Genomic DNA, 23,732 nt, shown 5'->3' with positions numbered 1-23,732 from the left:
ACATGGGTACGGAATTGGTTAGGAGGTAGGAGACAGAGAGTAGGGATAACGGGTATGTACTCAAATTGGCAGGATGTGACTAGCGGTGTACCCCAGGGATCTGTACTGGGGCCTCAGCTTTTCGCTATATTTATAAATAACTAAGATGAAGAAATAGAGAGTTATATATCTAAGTTTGCTGACGACACCATGTTAGGTGGCAGAGTAAGTATTGTAGATACGGACATACGAAATTGATGGGCAGGAAAAGACCAGTTGATCCATCAAGCCTGCCCACACCATGATGGCCAGACCATCCTGGATGAACACTTCTTCCCTCCCCTGGCCTCCCAGCATTACAACCACCCCCACAGCCCTGGGACAGGCAAAGAACAGAAAAAAACTAGGGCCAATAAGGGAAAAAAATACTCTGTAAGATTCCTTTCGACACCCTCAGGTGATCAAAACCTGTCCAGGTGATCACATGGACCAAGTGTTATCTAAAAAGACAGTTATCTTCTATATGAAGCAATCTTTGTCCCAGTCAGGAACCTGTCCAGCTCCCCCTTGAAGGCAGAGAGTCAGCACCAGCCGGCAGTGTATTCCAGAGGCTCACAATTCTCTGGGAAAAGAAGAACCGCCTAACATCCAGTCTATTCCTACTCTTCCATAGTTTAAACTCGTGTCCCCTGGTCCTCCCCAATCTGTTAAACTGGAATAATCTATCAGTAAGGAAGCTATCCAGCCCTTTAATTATTTTATAGACCTCTATCGGGTCACCTCTAAGTCTATGCTGCTCGAAAGTAAATAGACCAAGGTCCTTGAGCCTATCTGAGTAGCTGAGGTTCTTTAAGCTAGGAATCATTCTTGTAGCTTTCCTCTGGACCTTTTCCAAGGTTGCTATATCACCCACCATGTGGGGAAGACCAAAACTGGGCACAGGACTCTCGGTGTGGTCTGACCAGTGACCTGTATAGTGTCAAAATGGTGTCCTTTGATTTAATATAACCCAAAACCTTGTTAGCTTTAGCTACAGTTTCTCTACATTGATAATGAACCTTTAGTGATCTGTGCACAATAACACCAAGATCGTTTTGTTGCTCTACCTCTTTCATTATTGTTCCCTGCAAATGATACATGTATTCCGTGTTGGCACTACCAACATGCATGACACTACATTTATCTAAATTAAACCCATTTGCCAATGTGTGGCCCACTCCCCTAGCCCATCTAAATCTTTTTGGATTTAATTGCATTCCTCTACCATCTTAACCCTTGCACAGATTTTGGTGTCATCTATAAACTTACTTACCATACTCCCAACACCACTTTCCAAATCATTAATAAAGACCGTGAAGAATAGCGGAAATGGGACCGACCCCCGGGGGACATTACTAGTAACATGTCTCCAGGCTGCACCACATCCGCTGACTACAGCTTTTTGGCTGCGGGATTGGAGCCAATTCCTAATCCAGCATTTCAAATTTCTGCTGACACCACAAGATTCTATCTTGTGAAGTAACCTAGTGTGAGTTACCTCACCAAAAGCTTTCTGAAAGTCCAGGTAGACAATGTCTACTGGATTACCTTCATCCACAACCCTAGTGACTTCCTCAAATATCTCTATCAAATTTGTTAGGCATGACCTATTTTTTCGGAAGCCGTATTGACAATTTCTAATGGTCCCTTCCCTTTCCCAGTGATCATAAAGGGCATCTCTTATGATCCCTTCTACCATGTTCTCAATAATTGATGTCAGGCTGATAGGCCTGTAGTTCTCCAGCTCTGATTTGTCCACTTTTTTGAAAATAGGAACTACATGAGTTAGCTTCCAGTCTAAGGTTACTACCCCTGACTCTATTGAACTATTAAAGACATGGACAAGAGGCTCACAGAGCACCTGCCCTATCTCTTTAACCACCTTTGGATGAATATTATCTGGACCTCGAGCCCTATCAATTTTGAGCTTTCCTAACCTACCCAAGATAACATTACTTCTATTTTAATATTAACAATACTATTCAATACTAAGCACCCCTCATCTGGAACACAACCATCATCATAAAAGGGGCGCAGATGTTGCAAAGGGACATAGAAAGATTAAGTGAGTGGGCAAGACAGTGGCAGATGTAGTTCAATGTGGGGAAGTGTGAGGTCATCCACTTTGGACCTAAGAAAGCTAGATCAGAGTGTTTTCTAAATGGTAAGAAGCTAGGAACTGTGGAGGAGCAGAGAGATTTAGAGGTCCAAGTACAGAAATCACTAAAAGCTAGTGGACAGGTACAAAAAATAATTAAAAAGGCTAATGGAATGTTGGCCTTTATCTCAAGGGGGCTGGAATAAAAAATGAGTGGACGTTTTGTTACAGTTAAATAAAGCTCTGGTTAGGCCCCATTTAGAGCACTGCATTCCGTTCTGGGAACCACACCACAGGAAGGATATAATGGCCTTGGAGGTTGTGCAGTGCAGATTCAGCAGAATGATACCTGGACTAAAAGGGTTAAATTATGCAGACAGGTTGCATAGACTAGGCTTGTAGTCCCTTGAGTATAGAATATTAAGGGATGATCAAATTGAGGTGTTTAAGAAAAACTATTTGCTCTGGTGGTGGAGTCCAGAACAAGGGGGCATAACCTTAAAATTAGAGCTAGGACATTCAAGGGTGATGTCAGGAAGTACTTTTTCACACAAAGGGTAGTGGAAATCTGGAACTCTCTCCCCAAAAAACTGCTGAAGTTAGATCAATTGAAAATTTCAAAACTTTGATAGATTTTTGTTAGGCAAGGGTATTGAGGGATACAGAACCAAGTCGGGTAGATGGAGTTAAGATACAGATCAGCCATGATCTAATTGAATGGCACAACTAGCTCGAGGGGCATGCAAATGAGAAAACACACTGACAGATTAGCCAGCTGGGTCATACTGCCTCAGTAATATTTTCTTCCCCAGTAGAAAGGTTCATAACAAATGGGCAGAATGACTTTCACTATTGTAACTGATCTCAATTAACTGATTGCAATGCTGATTTTAGAGGGTTTTTTTACTTGAAAGTGTGACCTTTAGAAAATTGTATGTGACTTAAAAAGAGCAAGCATTTTGTGAGTGGCTAGAATGCACCATTTTTCTTTCCAATGCCATCAGATCATTATAGGGCTTTGCCAATCTTTCATAAGAACATAAGAACATAAGAAATAGGAGCAGGAGTAGGCCATACGGCCTCGAGTCTGCTCCGGCATTCAATCAGATCATGGCTGATCTTCAACCTCAATTCCACTTTCCCGCCAATCCACATATCCCTTGATTCCCCCGGAGTCCAAAAATCTATCTACCTCAACCTTGAATATATTCAATGACTCAGCATCCACAGCCCTCTGGGGTAGAGAATTCTCAAGATTCACAACTCTCTGCGTGAAGAAATTCCTCCTCATCTCAGTATTGAATGACCGACTTCTTATCCTGCGACGATGCCCCCTAGTTCTCGACTCTCTAGCCAGGGGATATAATCTCTCAGCATCTACCCTGTCAAGCCCCCTCATAATCTTATATGTTTCAATGAGATCATCTCTCATTCTTCTAAACTCCAGACAGTATAGGCCCATTCTACTCAACCTCTCTTCATAGGACAACCCTCTCATCCCAGGAATTAATCTAGTGAACCTTCATTGAATCGCCTCCAAGGCAAGTATATCCTTCCTTAGATAAGGAGACCAAAACTGTATCCAGTACTCCAGGTGAAGTCTCACCAAAGCCCTGTAGAACTGTAGTAAGACTTCCTTACTCTTGTACTCCAACCCCATTGCAATAAAGGCCAACATGCCATTTGCTTTCCCAATTGCTTGCTGTACCTGCATGCTAACTTTTTGTGTTTCCTGTACGTGGACACCCAATTTCTCTGAACACCAACATTTAATAGTTTCTCACCATTTAAACAATATTCTGCTTTTCTGTTATTCCTACCAAAGTGAATAACTTCACATTTCCCCATATTATACTCCATCTGCCACCTTCTTGCCCACTCACTTAATCTGTCTATATCCCTTTGCAGATTCTTTGTGTCCTCCTCACAGCTTACTTTCCCACCTAGCTTTGTATCATCAGCAAACTTGGATACATTACACTCCGTCCCTTCATCTAAGGCATTAATATAGATTGTAAATAGCTGAGGCCCAAGTACCGATCCTTGCGGCACCCCATTAGTTACAGACTGCCAACCTGAGAATGACTCGTTTATCCCTACTCTCTGTTTTCTGTCCTTTAGCCAATCCTCTATCCATGCTCTATCCATCCTTTCAAAGTAAGGTTCCCCTTTATCTACCCTGCTGGTTACATCCTCAAAAAACTCTAATAAATTTGTCAAACATGATTTCCCTTTCATAAAACAATGTTGACTCTGCCTAATCATATTATGATTTTCTAAGTGTCCCGTTACCATTTCCTTAGTAATAGATTCCAGCATTTTCCCAATGACCGATCTCAGGCTAACTGGCCTGTAGTTTTCTGTTTTCTGTCTCCCTCACTTCTTGAATAGTGGGGTAACATTTGCTACTTTCCAGTCCATTGGGATCTTTCCAGAATCTAGAGAATTTTGGCAGATCATAACCAATGCATCCACTATCTCTGCAGCCACCTGTTTTAGATATCTAAGGTATAGGCCATCAGGTCCAAGGGATTTGTTGGCTTTTAGTCCCATTAGTTTGTCCAGTACTTTTTCTCAAGTGATATTAATTGTTTTAAGTTCCTCACTCTCATTTACCCCTTGGTTCACTACTATTTCTAGTATGCTTTTTGTGTCTTCTACTGTGAAGACAGATAAAAAATATTTGTTTAATGCATCTGCCATTTCCTGATTCCCCATTAAAGAGGTTGTTCTCCTGTTTCAGCCTCTAAGGGACCAATGTTTACTTTTGCTACTCTTTTCCTTTTTACATACTTGTAGAAGCTCTTACAATCCATTTTTATATTTCTTGCTAGTTTACTTTCAGATTCTATTTTCTCCCTTATTATCAATTTTTTGGTCATCCTTTGTTGGTTTATAAAACTCTCCCAATCCCCAGGCTTATTACTCTTCTTGGCAACATTATAGGCCTCTTCTTTCAAAGTAATACTCTCCTTAACTTCTTTAGTTAGTCATGGGTGGATCACTTTTCCCATGGAGATTTTATTTCTCAATGGAAATATATTCATATATTTCATATATTTCTGGTTGTTCTTTGATTCTCGTGTATATTTCTTTCTGAAAAGAATTTGCATTTATACAGCACCTCATCACATTCTCATAATTTCCCAAAATGCTTTACAGACAATGAATTATTTTTTGTTCCAATAAAAAGGAAAATATGCAAATGCTGGAAATATACAACAGATCAGTCAGCATCAGCGGAGAAAGGAGAAAGATCTAATGAAATGTTATTAAAACCGAAATATCATAATCCATCTTTTCTCTTTACGGATACTGACTGACCTGATCTGCATTTCCTGAATCACTTATTACTGTGATGTAGGCGAACAGGGGAGCAAAATAAACAGTAAATGAATGAATGAGCAGACAATCTGTTTTGGTGATGTATACTCCATAAACCCAACAGTACTAAATAAGAAGCTGCTGTGACATTTTGCTACATTGTGAAGATCAGTTGAAGAGGCACTAACCTTATGATTCAGCGATATTTCTTCCCCCTCTTGTTCCGCCTCAGCTCTGAATATATTGACTTGTGCACTCTTCTTCTCTCAGTATCCCCGCGATATTGAAATCAAAACTCAACAAAGATGTCCTACTCTTAACTCATTCTTTCCCAGCACCTCAAAACTGTGGCTCTTCCCTTTTCTCTATACTGCACAGGCCTTCAAAAGCCTAGAATAGCATAATCTCGCTAATGCCCCTGGTCTTCTCACCTGCTCTTTTCAACATTGCTAATGTTTTCCATCATGGGCTCTTCATCTAGGTTTCTCAATTTTTCATGTGTAATTCAGATGCCCGTTTCCTCCTGTAAAACGCTGGAACCCCTGAAGATAAGGCAGTGTAAAAGACCACATATGACTAAGATGGCTCCCATATGTTTGAACTGTGTATGGTATGTAATTGTAAAAGAAATGTAATGTTACTAATTTTTAATTACATAGAAACATAGAAAACAGGAGCAGGAGTAGGCCATTCGGCCCTTTGAGCCTGCTCCGCCATTCAATATATTCATGGCTGATCCTCTATCTCAATACCATATTCCCGCGCTCTCCCCATACCCCTTTTGTGTCTAGAATTCTGTCTAGCTCCTTCTTAAACATATTCAGTGACTTGGCCTCCACAGCCTTCTGTGGTAGAGAATTCCATATGTTCACTACCCTCTGAGTGAAGAAATTTCTCCTCATCTCAGTCCTAAATGTTCTACCCCGTATCCTGAGACTGTGACCCCTCGTTCTGGACCCCCCAGCCAGGGGAAACATCCTCCCTGCACCCAGCCTGTCTAGCCCTGTCAGAATTTTATATGTTTCAATGAGATCCCCTCTCATTCTTCTAAACTTTAGTGAATACAGGCCGAGTTGACCCAATCTCTCCTCATACGACAGTCCTGCAATCCCAGGAATCAGTCTGGTGAACCTTCGCTGCACTCTCTCTATGGCAAGTGTATCCTTTCTTAGGTAAGGAGACCAAAACTGCACACAATACTCCAGGTGTGGTCTCACCAAGGGCCTGTATAACTGCAGTAAGACATCCTTGCTCTTGCAATGAAGGTCAACATACCATTTGCCTTCCTAACTGCTTGCTGCACCTGCATGTTTGCTTTGAGTGACTGGTGTACAAGGACACCCAGGTCCCTTTGTACATCAACATTTCCCAATCTATCACCATTTAAATAATACTCTGCCTTTCTGTTTTTCCTTCTGAAGTGGATATCTTCTCATTTATCCACAATATGCTGCATCTGCCCTGTATTTACCCACTCACTCAACTTGTCTAAATCGCCTTGAAGCCGCTTTGCATCCTCCTGATAACTCACAGTCCCACCTAGTTTTGTGTCATCAGCAAACTTGGAAATATTACATTTGGTTCCCTCATCCAAATCATTGATATATATTGTGAATAGCTGGGCCCTAAGCACCAATTAAGTACAAAGGGACTGTTTTAAAGTTAACCTGTACTTAGGATTGTCAACTCTGGTTGGAACCATTTCTAGAGATTTGATCATGTTACGTTCAAACCACGTGACGTCTGACCACGTGTCGTCTGACTGCGTGACATCTGCAAATGTTATTGCATCCCTCTCCCTATCTCCTTGGACTCTAGTTTGGACTCGGGTTCTGTGTGAAGGTGACAATGCTGAATTGGGAGCCTTGGTCACAGCCAATCTGCACTTGGACTTCACGTCAAAACTGGGCGGCACAGACCGACCTGAACCAAACCGAGAGATCGCACAAAGAGCAGTGGGCCCGGAGCCCCAATTCTCACTGGGCACATCGTCCTAAATTCAGCTCAGCACCAACATTTCTAAACCACTCCCTGGGCTCGGACTCAATAAAGGAGGAATTTCATACAGTGATAGAAATTACAGGACACGAGGAGGCTGTTTGTCCCCCAGTGCCTGGATACAATTTGCTCTTAAATAAAGTGGAAAATCTCAGGGTTTTTTAAAGAAATCTCACTCCCACATGCAACCTTCATCACAGGAAGAGTAAGATTTGGGAACTTGGACATGGCGTTCTCTGGGCCTACAAGCTTTTATATTCATTAAATTCTTGTGGGACGCACTGACCTCTGTGCCAGGATTTGCAATATGTTTTCCTGGCAAGCAAAGCACAGTGCCAGGAGTTCAAGATCATGAATTTACCCCCGAGATAGTACGTAAGCAGATTTTTCTTTCTGCTTGTTTCCGCTCCACCCCTAAGTGTAGTGACTCAGGTTTGGGCATAGTTTCAAGGGTGTCAACAACAAATGTTAACTCCTGACAGAATTCCGTTGGCGTATCCAGTTTGTACCAGAATATGAATGCTGCCTCCAGAACGATCTGTCAGGCTAACACATCAATTTGCCTTGCCTTTTACAGCGTATATATCTCTAAATAGACAATTAGATAGAGTCATGAAGTGGTGAAAATCAGTAATGAAACAATCAAGTATAAGCTAGCAAAATATTTAGTTCAGGATAAATGAGGGTTATTGTTGAATAAAAGAGGTTTAGTTCAACCACAGTCAAATAGAACAGTCAAACCTCACACATATCAGATAATTAGCATGACAATTACTGTACTTCATTGAATAATAAAAATGTCTACAATAACATTAGGGGCACCATCGACATGAAAAAATGCTTTGCAAAGTTTATGATTAGATTGTAAATTTACCACACGGTGCCATAAATCACATTAAAATGAATCATCGCATTAATTGCATACAACTTCATTGAGATTGAAATAATGCAAAGTTGCATAGTGATGCATTTTGGGAGGAAGAACCAGGAGAGGCAATATAAACTAAATGGTACAATTGTAAAGGAGGTGCAGGAACAGAGAGACCTAGGGGTTCACATACACAAATCTTTGAAGGTGGCAGGACAAGTTGAGAAGGATGTTAAAAAGGCATATAGGTTCCTTGGCTTTATAGGTCGAGGCATAGAGTACAAAGGCAAGGAAGTTATGCTAAACCTTTATAAAAAGGCCTCAGCTGGAGTATTGTGTCTAATTCTGGGCACTACACTTTAGCAAAGATGTCAGGGCCTTGGAGAGGGTGCAGAGGAGGTTTGTCAGAATGGTACCGGGGTTGAGGCACTTCAGTTATGTGGATAGATTGGAGAAGTTGGGTTTAGAGCAGAGAAGGTTAAGGTGATATTTAAGAAAGGCATTCAAAATTATGAAGCGTTTTGATAGAGTAGACTGGGAAAAACTGTTCGCACTGGCAGGAGGGTCAATAACCAGAGGACACAGATTTAAGGTAATTGGCAAAAGAACCAAGGGGAGATGAGGAGAAATTTTTTTACGCATCGAGTTGTTATGATCTGGAATGCACTGCCTGAAAGGGGGTGGACGCAAATTCAATAGTAACTTTCAGAAGTGAATTGGATAAGTACTTGAAAAGGAAACATTTGCAGGGCTATGGGAAAAGAGCTGGGGAGTGGAACTAATTGAATTACTCTTTCAAAGAACTGGCACAACCATGATGGGCCAAGTGGCCTCCTTCTGTGCTGTGTCATTCCATAATTCTTCAAATCCATTTCTCCTCCCAAACAAAAAAAGAATTGCCAAACAGTTTTTAATGAGAACCATATCCCTTTAAAGAAAATATGGATAAGTATTATTAGCTGAGAGATGTTGATTTACAGCAGGAGCAGCCATAATACAGCTGTCTGGTCTCCTGTGGCCTACCTCCCATTCACCTGTGGCTATCGGGAGACTTGCAACTTTTGGCTTCAATTTACAACTTACCAGGTCACAGAGCGAGAGAGACGGACAGACAGAAAGAGAGTGCAAATGAGAAAGATAGTGGCACTCTACAAAAAGTTGTTGAGCAAACTTGACTGATAGGTGCACCAGGTACTATGAAGTAACTGTTCATATTTTGTGCTCCTGGTGTTTCACCTGTTAAGACTCCATATCTTCCATTACATAGAATGACATTGAATTTTACAGCATAGAAACAGGCCATTCGGCCTTATGCCGGTGTTTATGACTCCACACGAGCCTCCTCCCACCTTATTTCATCTCACCCTATCAACATATCTAGAATGTGGGTTCAGCCCAATTCGTCGCCCCCAGGATTTTTTATCCAATAAAACTAACAGATAGAAAATTGTGGAGACCGCAAATGAGGTGCTTCCGGAGTGCCAGGAGCATGGAAGAGGGGAAAATTAACCTCACATCAGTAGTGCCTTCTCCTTGCTTCATTTTATTTATATGACTGATCTTTTTATTTGCTTTTTGTGCAATTTGCTAAATTTAATTTATTGCTCAGCTGGGAGGTAAGATTTAGTCTGTGTGATATGCAAAATCATATTTTTTAAGGATCACGTATACAATTTTACACACCGCACACAAAGGAAATCTCTCCCTTACATGGGTCAGAATTTATATAATGACTGTCATTGGATGTTAAGAGTTTGTAAATATGGAACAGGATGGATACAGAATGGTGTCTCTCACACTATGGCAAAAAGCGGGATAAGATTTCCACTCTCCATCATTGTATGTGACATTGGACTTATAGTGAAATCTCCAGCCCGGCGTCAGGTTACACTATGGTTCAGGACTGTGGTTGTCTGAAGAGCTGTGTCATAGTTTGGTAAAGCAGAGGTTTGTGCACTGATTCCTCATCTGATGAGCTCCATATCTCCTTTCTGCCAGTGGTGGAGACAGTACTTTACATTAGAAACTCCTCTACAGGAAGGAAAGGAAAATTGGCAGATGGGTCCCATCTGGTGCTTTAGTACACCTTTGATTTGAAACCAACAGAAGAGTCCTAGGAACATCAAAATTAACACAAAAGGTTTTTACAATTATATTGGAAGAAAAGGGGTCAAGGGGAATGTGGGCCCTTTAAAAATTGATGCGGGTAATATTGCAAATGAAAATAAGGAAATGGCAGACTTGTTGAATAATTACTTTGTATCAGTCTTCACATTAGAGGAAGAGGATAATACACCTGACATTCCAGGGAAACTAATAATGAATCAAGGACTGGAACTCACTAAAGTTAACATAAGCAAGAAACAGCATTAGAAAAAATAATGGCACTAAAGACGGGCAAATCCCCAGAACCTGCTGGTTTACACCCCAGGATTTTAAAGGAAGTAGGTAAGGAAATTGCCGATGCTTTAGCCGTAATTTTCCAATTTTCGATTCAGGAATTGTCCCTTTAGATTGGAAAATTGCAAATGTATCTTCATTATTTAAGAAAGATGTGAGACAGAAACCAGGAAATTATAGTCCTGTTAGTCTAACATCTGTTGTGGGAAAGTTATTGGAATCTAGAATTAAGGACAGAGTGACTGAGCACTTAGAGTGATTAGAGAGAGCCAACATGGATTTGTAAAGGATGGGTCATGCCTAACGAACCTAATTGAATTTTTTGAGGAAGTAACTAAAGTAGTAGACAAGGGAATGTCTATGGATATAGTATATATGGACTTCCAGAAGGCATTTGATAAGGTTCCACATAAGAGACTGTTAGCTAAAATTAAAGCTCATGGAATTGAAGGCAAATTATTGACCTAGTTAGGTGATTGGTTAGGCGGTAGAAGACAGAGAGTAGGGATAGAGGGTATGTGTTCGAATTGGAAGGAAGTGATGAGTGGTGTCCGGCAAGGATCTGTGCTGGTGCCTCAAATATTCACTCTATTTATTAATGACTTAGATAACACAATAGAGAGCCATATATCCAAGTTTGCGAATGACACAAAGATTGGTGGCATAGTAAGAATTGTAGATGGGAGCATAAAATTATGAAGAGACATTGATAGATTAAGTGAGTGGGCAAAATTGTGGTAGCTGCATTTCATTGCAGATAAGTGTGAGGGCATCCATTTTGGACCAAAAAATGATAGAATTGAGTATTTTTTAAATGGTGAAAAGCTAGGAACAGTGGAGGTCCAAAGAGATTTAGGGGTCCATGTACACAGATTACTAAAATGTTGTAGTCAGGCACAAAAAATAATCAAAAAGGCTAATGGAATGTTAGCCTCTATAACTAGAGGGCTAGAATATAAAGGGGAGGAAGTTTTGCTACAGCTATAAAAAGCCTTGGTTAGACCACATCTGGAGTACTGTGTACAGTTCTGGGCACTGCACCTTAGAAAGAAGTGCAGTGCAGCTTCACTAGAATGTTACCAGGGCTCCAAGGGTTAGATTATAAGGAGAGATTCCATAAACTAAGCTTGTTTTCCCTGGAATATGAAAGGTTAAGGGGTGATTTGATTGAGGTTTTTAGGATTTTGAAATGAATTGATCGGGTAGATAGTGAGAAACTTTTTCTGCTGATGGGGGAGTCTAGCACAAGAGGACATAATCTTAAAATCAGAGCCAGGCCATTCAGGAGAGAAGTTAGGAAACACTTCTTCATGCAAAGGGTGGTAGAAATGTGGAACGCTCTTCCACAAAAAGCAGTAGATGCTAGCTCAATTAACAATTTGAAATTTGAAATTGATAGATTTTTGCTAGCCAAGGGTATTTAGGGATATGGAGCCAAGGCGGGTGGATGGAGTTAGGATACAGATCAGCCATGATCTCATTGAATGACGGAACATACTAGACGGGCTGAATGGCCTACTTCTATTCCTATGTTGTTAACTGGTCCTTTCTGTGGTCTCTGTGGGATAGTATGTGGAAGTGAAGAAAGGAAGTGATGAAACATTCCATGCGAGTCTTTCAATGGCCTCTTCTGCCAGTATGATAGTCCGTCGATTCCTCTGCATCTCTCTTCATAGTCTTAGTCCCTTTGCACCTCTTTAGTTTACAGGCTTCAACTAAGACATTAACAGATTCTATTCTCTGCCCCATTAAGTCGTGTTTGCTCAATTCGGTAATGCATTATATTGTAGGATGTAAATGCAAGTTCTTTCTTTATTTTTATGGTCTTGTTCACTCCTGATTATCTTCTGTCAGTTCCTCTCATGTTATGGTCAGACTACACAGTTTCTGGTCGGATCACACTTTGAGCACTGCATTCATTCACTCATGGTTGCCGAGAAACCAAGGAGACATTCAAGTGCTAGAAACAGTGTGGAGAAGAGTCACAAGGCTGATTGCTTGATCTGGAAATTCAACCGTGCCACGCCCATTTTACAGGCTTAAAATGGGCACCTAACGGTCCAATATGCACCAGAAGTTTGCCGTCTGCCATATTGGATTGGGCTCCTCCGTAGGCGTCCAGGGTGCACGCCGGAAATTTTAATAAGCCTTATTAAAATATTTAATTCAGGGTCCTTCACTTGTTGTAGAATCCTTTTGTGAAGTTGGTCTGCCCCAGTGCCTGACTCACCACGTGATAAACTTGCTCAGTAACACATGGCGCTAACACGCAGCAAAGACCTGCAGCAGTGCTATATAAAGGGCTAATCCACTATATACTGGTTAGTTGCTGGTTTATCTTCTTAGGCTGCTGGTTAACTTCTGGGCATTTTTTTGCCTATTTTCTGCCTTCTACAATTGATTTCTGACTTCAGCCAACAAGTTTTTGCTAGTGCTGGACTGCTTTTGTCTGCCTTCAGAACAGTTTTACTGTGGTCATGGGTGGTCAGGTAGGTCTGCTTTTGGGACCGGAGGACGAGGGGGAGCGGCCAAGAAGACTAGGAGAGAGCACGAGCAGCCAGGAGAAGAGGTAGGAGGAGGGCACTGTGCAAGAGGCCATACACATAGTGGGTCTTCTGGAGTACGTCTCCTTTCTAAACTTCACTAAAGAGCGGTGCATGAGGCGTCTTTGCTTCACCAAGGAGACGGTCACCGAACTGTGTCACCTGCTGCGGCCACAGCCTGTGTCTGTCAGATCAGCGTGGCCCTTAACTTTTATTCCCCGGGGTCATTCCAGGCTGCAGGGTGTGACACCAGGGACATCTCCCAGTTTGCACCGCTGTATCAGGGAAATCACCGAGGCTCTCTCCGGCAGGTGCAAGAGCTACATTCCTTTCCCAATGGACAGAGTGAAGCAGGATGAGAAAACACTAGGGTTCGCCAGCTGTGCAGGCTTCCCAGGTTTAAGATGCCATAGACTGCACCCACATTGCTTTGCGTGCTCCCCATTACCAGCCTGGCATCTTTATCAATAGAAAGGGATTCCACTCCTTTGCTTGTTTGCGACCATGGGCACCTCGTCTTTCAAGTTGTGCCCAGTTTCCTGACAGCAACCATGATTCATTCATCCTCCACCAGTCCTCTTTGCCACCTTTATTTCCAATAAGGCCATCAGTTACAGGCTGGTTACTGGGCAACAAGGGCTATCCTCTTCAGGCTTGGCTCTTGACTCCTGTCAGGAACCCGGGCACAGCTGGCAGACACCAAAAAGGTCATCAAGCAGATAGTCAGCATGCTCAAGCAGTGCTTCCGCTGTCCAGACTGTTCTGAAGGAGCTTTGCAGTACACCTCTGACTGATTCTGAAGATTTGTGGTCATCTGCTGCATGCTGCATAATTTTACAATAGTGAGAGACCAGACATTACCACCACCTGGGCAGCAAAAAGGACAGGAGGAGGAAGAGTAAGATCATCATCAACCACCAGTGACCCCAGAGGTCTTAGATAGCAGCACATGCAAGAGCGCCTCATGCAAACCATCCCTCCCATCCCCAATACACCAACAGTCCCGCAATCCTTATCACCACCGTCTTTACTACCACCACCTGATTCCCTTCCTTTAGTCCAGCCTTTTGGGTCTTGCTCTCAATTCACTACAAATATTAGCACCAACACCAAATCCAGTACAAAAAAAAATCTGTCAACTCAATTCCATCCATGTCTACTATTTAACAGGAATAATTAAGAATTCCCCCTTATGCAACCTTTTAGTGCCTGTCTTGTGTGCTTGATTACCTATTCTAGTGCTTCTACAAAGTGAATCCCCAATGGCTACAGCTTGCGCGGTGGAAGGCTGCTGAGCTTCCATTGAGGACACTTCAGTTGGCCATGGTGGGTGACCTCGAACAGCTCTGGGCCTTGAGGGCCCGGCTGCAGACTGCAGCATTTTGGCATGGGCCGGGTCAGTCTGGCACAGTCGGCTGTGTGGCATTAACAAGGGCACAGGTGGAGTGGATGGCAGGGGAGCAGGTGGTGAGAGCGGACAGCAGGTGCCTCTTCCATGGAGTCAAGGCCACTCTTCTGAGATTGCTGCTCCTGCAGCTCTTCGCAAGAACAGAGTGCAGGAGTGATGTAATGCTCTGGAAGTCCCTGTCAACACTGAACGCCAGAGTCAAGATTGGCAGCTGTCTGAGCTTCCATGGTGGCAGTGTGAGCTGCCATGGAAACTGTCAGAGCTGTCAGTGGGGGCACTACTGTCGTGTTCACACAGCTGATCACTTGCTCCATATTAGACAGAATGGTCTCCATGCTTTGTGTGAAGCCCCAACACAAGTGAGAGCTGAATGCCTTCACGCTCTGAGCCATTGTGTAGAATTTCATCAGCAGATTGGCCAATGCACCTAGCATTTCCTGGTGTAAATTCACCAGGCTAGGCCTTCGAAGCCAACACCTGAGTCCTCTGCAACTGTGCTGTTATGTGATCTTTGCTCCGGCGAGCTGGCACCTGTTGTGTCCTATCCCCTTGCCCTAGCTGGAAGTAAGAAGGGAACAAGAGGATAAGATGTGAAGAAACCCTGTGCAACGCCTCCTCCAACATTGCCACTCACCACGGCCATGACTCTCTTCCCTCTCCATGATGGCCAGCACACTTTCTTTCACGGAAGTTGTGCGCGACCTTCTCTTGCAAGAAAGAAGTGAGTGTGTTAGTGACATCCTTGTGAGGTGTTTAAAGAATGAGCCTCTCATGGTTGAATAGTTTGTATATAGTGTGCAAGATGTGAGCTGCGGGGAAGTGAGGTTTGCAATAGTGCTGAGAGTAGGAAGTGCAGTGTGTGTGAGTAGGAGGAGATGGAGTTGGAGTGAAGTGTGGTGCACTGATTGTAGCAGAGTTAAGGGGAGTATTGTGAGTAGCGAGGCTGTAGGTGGTGGAGGTGTGAGCAGAGAGTAAAAGAGCAGGATTCTTACCTTGACAACTCTGGTCAGGTCATTGAACCTTTTTTTTAAACATTGCAGCCATGTCCTTCGAGCTAAGCTTCTGGCATTAACTTCTGCAGTGACCTCTTCACACTGGCGGTGGAGGTGTTGCCTGGAGGGCTTTCTGCCCCCTGGTGCTCCCTGCTCCTGTCCACTGCCTGGGCCAGGGCCTCAATGCAGCACCAGAGAACCGAAGAGCCTGATCTGCAGGTCTTACAGCCATTTCTTTCTTCGATGTCTTCCTTCCTGCCTGCAGCCAGTGCATCTCTGCTTTAAGAGGTGCTGGCTGCCTTTAACTGGCATCAGTGAAGCCCTAGTTCCTGCCCCCACCACCCCCCCATAAACAGGTATGCAACCAATGGGTAGCATGGGTAGCGCTGCCTGAACACCTGATACATGGTAATGAGCTGGCAGCACCAACTTAATGTGGTCTCTGCGAACGGGTGAACAGGCGAGTTCAACTCGCGCCCAACCCCACCCCTGCATGCCCATTTTCAGGCATGATCGAATTTATAGGCCCCAGTATCAAAAGTGTGAGTCGTGTGGAAAGACTTCCTTCAGAAATATGAAATGCACTGATCTTTGACTGTGACTTACAATAAACTTACAGTGGATTCAGCAGGTTTTTAGAATCTGCGTTTTGGGCTACAGAAAATTGTTTATAATTGGAACTGGTGCAGTAATGACCTCATTCATCCAGGCCATCTAACTGTCACAATAAAGTGCAGAGAAACCCAGAAGACAAGGGATAATTCACATAAGATATTCTGCTCTAATATCATTTCTTGTCACAGACAAGTAGTTTGTGTATTTCCACATTCATCGAGTGTTTCATCTTATTTCTGCCATTTATTTTTTTGATTGAATTTTTATGGGATTGTATCCCAGTGATGTCAGATGCTTGAGTGCTGGAAAATTGGATCTCTGTTATCATGAAGAGAGAAAATACAGTACACGAAAGGCTGACGCAAAATATCCAACAGCATAGGGCTGACCAGTCAGCCATTGTAATAGATTACAACAGGCGAAGAAGCAGCCTTGATTTTGAGGGACCAGCTTCATTAATGTCAGGTCGGCGAGGTGCAGTCCAGACGGACAGTCTTAATACAGCTCGCTGGAGTGAAGCCTCCCAATATCAGGCCGCCCCACCCGCCAGCCAACGTAAGAGCAGTAGGGGTCAACACCGTGGATGGTGCGGGTCCCAGGGCAGCAGTGGCCCACATTACTTTTTGTGCCACCTGGAGGAGCAGGAGTCCAATAATTCCAAACTTACCTTGGCTGGGCCTCTTTGCCTTCATCGCCCGTGGAGCTGGTCAGCTTGTGCGCGGAGCGTGCTCCAACCAGTTCCGACCATAAATGACAATCAGGGTCCAGGGACCCCGGTTTGTGTATTAAAAGGGGCCTACTGCCTGAAACAGGCAGATGCTTCGGCCACCTTTCAAAGTGTTGCCAGCCTCTTTGTCGGTATTAATGGGGCAGTAAGGCTACTGCCCCATTTTGAGGTCTTTACTGTCCCGTTAACACCAGGTGATAGAAGTGAAAATTGACCCCTCTCTCCTTTTCTCTAGTAGTTTGTTCTTGTTCTCTCTCTCTCTCTCTCTTTCGCTCTCTTTCTTTTTCTCTCTCCCCTTTTTTTCTCTCCCTCTCTTCCCCTCTCTCTCTTTCTCGCTCTGTTTCTCTCTCCCTTTCTCACTCGGTGTTTTCTCTCTTTCTCAGCTCTGAATAATTAATGTCCTCAGTATTGCTCTTTATTTTGCTCTTGGTTTTCTTCTAGGAGTCATATTCTCCTTCTGGTATTTCCCTCTCTCACTGCCTCATGTCCTCGCTGCTCTCTATTTCAAAGCTTCTTCATGTGTGCAATAGCCTGCATAACCAGTAATCAAAACCCTTCACATCCCACTGGCAGCAGATGCACTGCACTGCTGTCAAACTATCTCACGTCTGCACAGAAAACCTACAAACACAATTTGAAATGATTCAGAATTGAAAATAAAGCTTGCCAGTCCAAACAAAATATGTACATAAAGAAAGCAAAGAATTACAGGAAGTAACCCAATGCGGTATGTTTTCCATAATTAACTGTTTACCGTAAATATCTTTTACCAAGGTTTGCTGGCAGTCTGAATGGTTGGAAGCACAATATAATCTAATAACCTCATCACTTTTTCCTCCAGAAATGTCACTTTTTCTTATTGCCCCAGTGAAGATGGTGTTAATGTGCAGATCAGTTAAAATTACAGGTTTGCTGCATCATAGTACAGAATATTCTGTATGAAGAACACTTTGTGTGAATTAATAACAGTACCGATATGATAAATTATAATCCCTCGGAGTGATTATTTTTGCCTGAACACCTCAATTAATAGCCCTGCATATCCGTGTTGTTCAGTGTTGAAATTACACCATTGGTCTTAGCATTTTGGGGGCCTTCAGCAAGATTCGTCAGGCCCTGTCAATGATTGGAACCAGCTGGTCCGGTTTGAGATTGATCCCTGGCATTTCTCACCCCCAAACACGACACAACACTTTTCGATCAAACCTCCTCACATATTTATGCAAAAGCTTTCAAGTTGTTTTTTTCTGAGTCCAGAAATTGCTTACATCGACAAAACAGTCAACTGGTAGGAACGTCTCACTTAACGCTCCAGATTCTGGAAACACTGGGTTCAGCACTCAGATAGAGGGCCCTCAAGATACAAAGTGCAATTTACAGTAAATATGGGTTTTAGCATACTGATGTGTATGGATGATCTAGGAGGACAGCATTTGCTCTGCATCTTCCCTACTTTTACCCCTGTTCAGTAAACAGTCACATTTTGTCCACATTTTAGATTTTTTTGTATTCGTTCATGGGATGTGGATATTGTTGGCGAGGCTGGCATTTATTGCCCATCCCTAATTGCCCTTGAGAAGGTGGTGATGAGCCGCCTTCTTGAACCGCTGCAGTCCGTGTGGTGAAGATTCTCCCACAGTACTGTTAGGAAGGGAGTTCCAGGATTTTGACCCAGCGACGATGAAGGAACGGCAATATATTTCCAAGTCGGGATGGTGTGTGACTTGGAGGGGAACGTGCAGGTGGTGGTGTTCCCATATGCCTGCTGCTCTTGTCCTTCTATGTGGTAGAGGTTGCGGGTTTGGGAGGTGCTGTCGAGGAAACCTTGGTGAGTTGCTGCAGTGCATCCTGTGGATGGTACACACTGCAGCCACTGTGCGCCGGTGGTGAAGGGAGTGAATGTTTAGGGTGGTGGATGGGGTGCCAATCAAGTGGGCTGCTTTGTCCTGGATGGTGTCGAGCTTCTTGAGTGTTGTTGGAGCTGCACTCATCCAGGCAAGTGGAGAGTATTCCATCACACTCCTGACTTGTGCCTTGTAGATGGTGGAAAGGCTTTGGGGAGTCAGGAGGTGAGTCACTCGCTGCAGAACACCCAGCCTCTGACCTGCCCTTGTAGCTACAGTATTTATATTGCTGGTCCAGTTAAGTTTCTGGTCAATGGTGAGCCCCAGGATGTTGATGGTGGGGGATGCGGCGATGGTAATGCCGTTGAATGTCAAGGGGAGGTGGTTAGACTCTCTCTTGTTGGAAATGGTCATTGCCTGGCACTTATCTGGCACGAATGTTACTTGCCACTTATCAGCCCAAGCCTGAATGTTGTCCATGTCTTGTTGCATTTGGGCTCGGACTGCTTCATTATTTGAGTGATGAGGTTATTAGATTATATTGTGCTTCCAACCATTCAGACTGCCAGCAAACCTTGGTAAAAGATATTTACGGTAAACAGTTAATTATAGAAAACATACCGCATTGGGTTACTTCCTGTAATTCTTTGCTTTCTTTATGTACATATTTTGTTTGGACTGGCAAGCTTTATTTTCAATTCTGAATCATTTCAAATTGTGTTTGTAGGTTTTTTGTGCAGACGTGAGATAGTTTGACAGCAGTGCAGTGCATCTGCTGCCAGTGGGATGTGAAGGGTTTTGATTACTGGTTATGCAGGCTATTGCACACATGAAGAAGCTTTGAAATAGAGAGCAGCGAGGACATGAGGCAGTGAGAGTGGGAAATACCAGAAGGAGAATATGACTCCTAGAAGAAAACCAAGAGCAAAATAAAGAGCAACACTGAGGACATTAATTATTCAGGGGGAAGAGAAACAGAGCTGAGAAAGAGAGAAAACACCGAGTGAGAAAGGGAGAGAGAAACAGAGTGAGAAAGAGAGAGGGGAAGAGAGGGAGAGAAAAAAAGGGGAGAGAGAAAGTGAAAGAGAGAGAGAGAGTTGCAAATGGAACTGAATGGAACTCCTGCAGTGATATCCTGGGACTGAGATGATTGGCCTCCAACAACCACTACCATCTTCCTTTGTGCTAGGTATGACTCCAGCCACTGGAGAGTTTTCCCCCTGATTCCCATTGACTTTAATTTTACTAGGGCTCCTTGGTGCCACACTCGGTCAGATGCTGCCTTGATGTCAAGGGCAGTCACTCTCACCTCAAAAAATTTTTTTTAGATCTGAGCTGTTGGGCAATTTCTCAATATACAAGTATACAGATTGGGAAATCTGCAAGTCCACCCCCAACCTTAGGATTTCAAAAATGCATCACTGAATTGCAAATGATAACTGTTTCTTCTGAAATTCTTTATGGATTCTCAAGGGAGTTTCTATCCCCTGTGAATAAGAACACATTTTTTTATTTGTTCCTGGGATGTGGATGACATTCGCATTTCTTGTTAATTCCTGTTTGCCCTGAGGTGTAGTAACAGTGTACACATACTGATGTAGCACACACTCTGTAACAGTGTTCACACACTGATGTGTACATACTCTAACAGTGTACGGACACTGATGTAGTACACACTCTGTAACATTGTATACGCATTGATGTAGTACGTGCTCTTGTAACAGTATACACAAACTGATGTAATACATACTCTGAAACAGTGTACACACAGGCAGTGTACACACTCTGAAGCTGCACTACATAATTGCGAATAGATTTAGATTTCTGTGTAATTGTATGAATCCATCTCTTCCCAGTGTAAAAATGTTTAAAACACAGCACCACCAACCCCCCCCCCCCCCCCCCACCCCCACCAAGGCTGCAATGTGTGCCTCTAACTTTGTTATTAGTGCTGCAGCAGGGAAGTGGCATTAAAGCGTGCTCTGCATTATTGGCTCGTGGTCTGAATCAGCAGGGGAACCTTTTGACTGAATCCATATGAGAACAGCACATAATCCATTACCCATCTGATTTGTTTTGTAGCACTGGATGACAGAACTGGAAATCTTCGCCATGATATTTGCAGCTGCTATTCACGACTATGAGCACACGGGAACTACAAACAATTTCCACATTCAGACCAGGTAACTTATAGATTAATGATTTACTCTCTTCTGTAGAAAACCCATTCACAGTTTGTTCCTTTAGCAAATTCCCCATTCAATCAATATCAAGAGGCTCCTGCTGAATTCTTAGTGCTGATATCTTATTCATCATTTTATGTTTCATCATACTGTGAGGCTGTGCGTTGCAAAGCATACACTACATAAATAATTCTCATTTACCCACAATAATCATTTCATTTGTTCGCTGAAGGTGGACGATCATGAGGAAGCGTTCCAAAGGAAAAAGCACCTCAGAGACGCACACAAACATTTACATACATGTATACATATAGACACACACACATACATGCACACGTATATATGTAGTCACACACATGTATACATACACACCCACAAACATATACACATAGACACCTACACATGCACGTACATATACAGACACATGCGTACACATACATACACACATACATTTACACCCATACACACGCATATATACATATACATACACACATATATACATATAGACATACACACATGGCCTTTCCTCATATATAAGCCTGGACAGTGAATGTCAACATGCTATAGAATCATAGGGGCATCATGGCTAAACCTGACTCTATCCTCACCTGGCATCCAGAGAGAAATATATTTCCAGCAAAGGTCACTGGAGAGTGATCAGGAGCAGAATCCCTGGTGGATCTGCCCTGCTATCAAACCCAAGGACGTTGAGGCAGTTATTATTCCATCAATGTCTTCTTGGCTGAGATCCCCTAACTCTGAAGAGACAGTGGTTGAATTTTATGATCACCATTTCTGATGCATGACCAGCAGTTTCCAAGGGGGTGACCCTGTATGGCTCTTTACCCCAGAAAGTACCTACTGACCCATTGGGGGAAGCAGCACTGCCTGAAAGCTCCACTTCAACTCTACACATGCATATACTGGATAAATTCATGGTACTGCTTGCATCAGCATTAATACTGACATCAGCACAATCTCCTGCACCATGAGGAAAGGAGAAAAGACACACTGGCAGCACACAGAGCAGATTCATAATCACTGAGACCACAGTAGTCATAGGGAAGACCTGTGGTGCTGTGAAATGATAAATGTCCTGAAAGAGACACGTTCCAGTGACAAAGTAATATTGTCCTCTTCTTACCGAGGTGGGGGGAAACCCTGCACTAGTAAATCCATCTTTTCTAAATTGTATCAGTGCTGTAGATTGTGCTGGAAGCACCATCAGGTGTTAGGGGGAGAAGCTTGCATGTAGTGTTTGCTTTGGGTGTCATCCGTGGCTCAGTTGGTAGCACTCTTGCCTCTGAGTCAAAAGGTTGTGGGTTCAAGTCCCACTCCAGAGACATGAACACAAAATCTAAGATGAAACTTCAGTGCAGTACTGAGGGAGTGCTGCACTGTCGGAGGTGCCATCTTTCAGATGAGACGTTAAACCGAGACGCCTTCTGCTCTCTCAAGTGGACATCGAAGATCCCACGGCACTATTTTGAAGAAAAGCAGGGGAGTTCTCCCCGGTGTCCTGGCCAATATTTATCTCTTAACCAACATCAGTAAAATAGATTATCTGGTGAATATCACATTGCTGTTTGTGGGACCATGCTGTGCCCAACTTGGCTGCCGTGTTTCCTAAATTACAACAGTGACTACACGTCAAAAAGTAATTCATTGACTGTAAAGCACTTTGAGACATCATGAGATTGTGAACGGCGCGATATACCCTGATCTTAGCCTAGACCCCCAGGCAGGCTCTTCTGCCCCATTTGGCCAAGTAGGACCAAATGTGCCTCCATCAATCATACGCTGGTTCTCGATGGAGGGCCTTGGAGAGGGAATTTCCCCCTCTCACACTTTACGTCGATGGCCTTGTAAGGGTGGGCCACTCCACCCCCACAAGGCCATTCTAGGGGCTCTGCCTTAACACCGGGACCCACGTTTCCAGGTCCTGGCCGAGTTTGTGGCCTCTCCGGCAGACTCCCAGCAAACTTACAGTGGGAGCCTGCTGGAACAGGATGTGACCATCATCTCTTTTCATTAACACAAAATGATAAATGCTCTCCTTTTTCATTTTTTGGGATAGCAACACCCAATTACTGTAAAACTAAAAGATGCTTTGACATGTATTTTAAGTGACAGTCTGGCAGGGAACATAAAGGATAAAAGCCTTTTCTTTGATGTTTTTCTTCAATCACTATTTTGACCTGTGAGAGATCCAAGCTGGAATTAATCACCAGGCAGCATGTTGTATTTGTCCCATTGACTTGGGGAGATTGATGTTGGTGAGACTGCGTCACAGTTAAAGGAGAGAAAATGTAAGATAAGAAGGAAAAATCCTATTTTACCACAGAAAATATCCGGCATCATTCCAAATTAATTCATAATAATTTCTTTTCCAATTGCACCTGAGTGACAACAGATGCTCAGATTATTTTTTAAGTAATTTGTTTTATGTTTGGCTCAGTTCAGCCTTTGAAGTCATCACAACCTGCAGTTTAGAGGCAAACACTTTTAACAATATTAAATGAGATTTTATCCATAAGAGATATAGACAGAGGTTAAGTAGCCATAGGAAACCCTAGCTCTGAAATTGCTTGGTCGTTCTGGAGTGCTCCCACCGTAGGATACGCTGGATCCCGGCCTTAAGAGCAGGTAGTCGGAAAGGCCTCCATTCACCCCTCCAAGGTCATCGATGTAAGGAAGAGGGAAAGGGATTCCCT

At 43.3% G+C, this 23,732-nt stretch overlaps 1 protein-coding gene across 2 annotated transcripts in view; it reads left to right on the top strand.

The window, feature by feature from the left end:
* Positions 1–23,732, top strand: part of LOC137318715 (dual specificity calcium/calmodulin-dependent 3',5'-cyclic nucleotide phosphodiesterase 1C-like) — a 478,280-nt gene that overhangs the window by 323,717 nt on the left and 130,831 nt on the right. For both annotated transcript variants that reach the window (XM_067981388.1, XM_067981392.1), the window contains one exon: positions 20,918–21,018. In XM_067981388.1, coding sequence (XP_067837489.1) covers positions 20,918–21,018 — 101 coding nt within the window. The remainder of the gene's footprint in view (positions 1–20,917; positions 21,019–23,732) is intronic.

This window comes from Heptranchias perlo, chromosome 3 (assembly GCF_035084215.1).
Source record: "Heptranchias perlo isolate sHepPer1 chromosome 3, sHepPer1.hap1, whole genome shotgun sequence".
NCBI classification, from domain to species: Eukaryota; Metazoa; Chordata; class Chondrichthyes; order Hexanchiformes; family Hexanchidae; genus Heptranchias; species Heptranchias perlo.
This window is presented reverse-complemented; position numbering and strand designations above follow the sequence as displayed.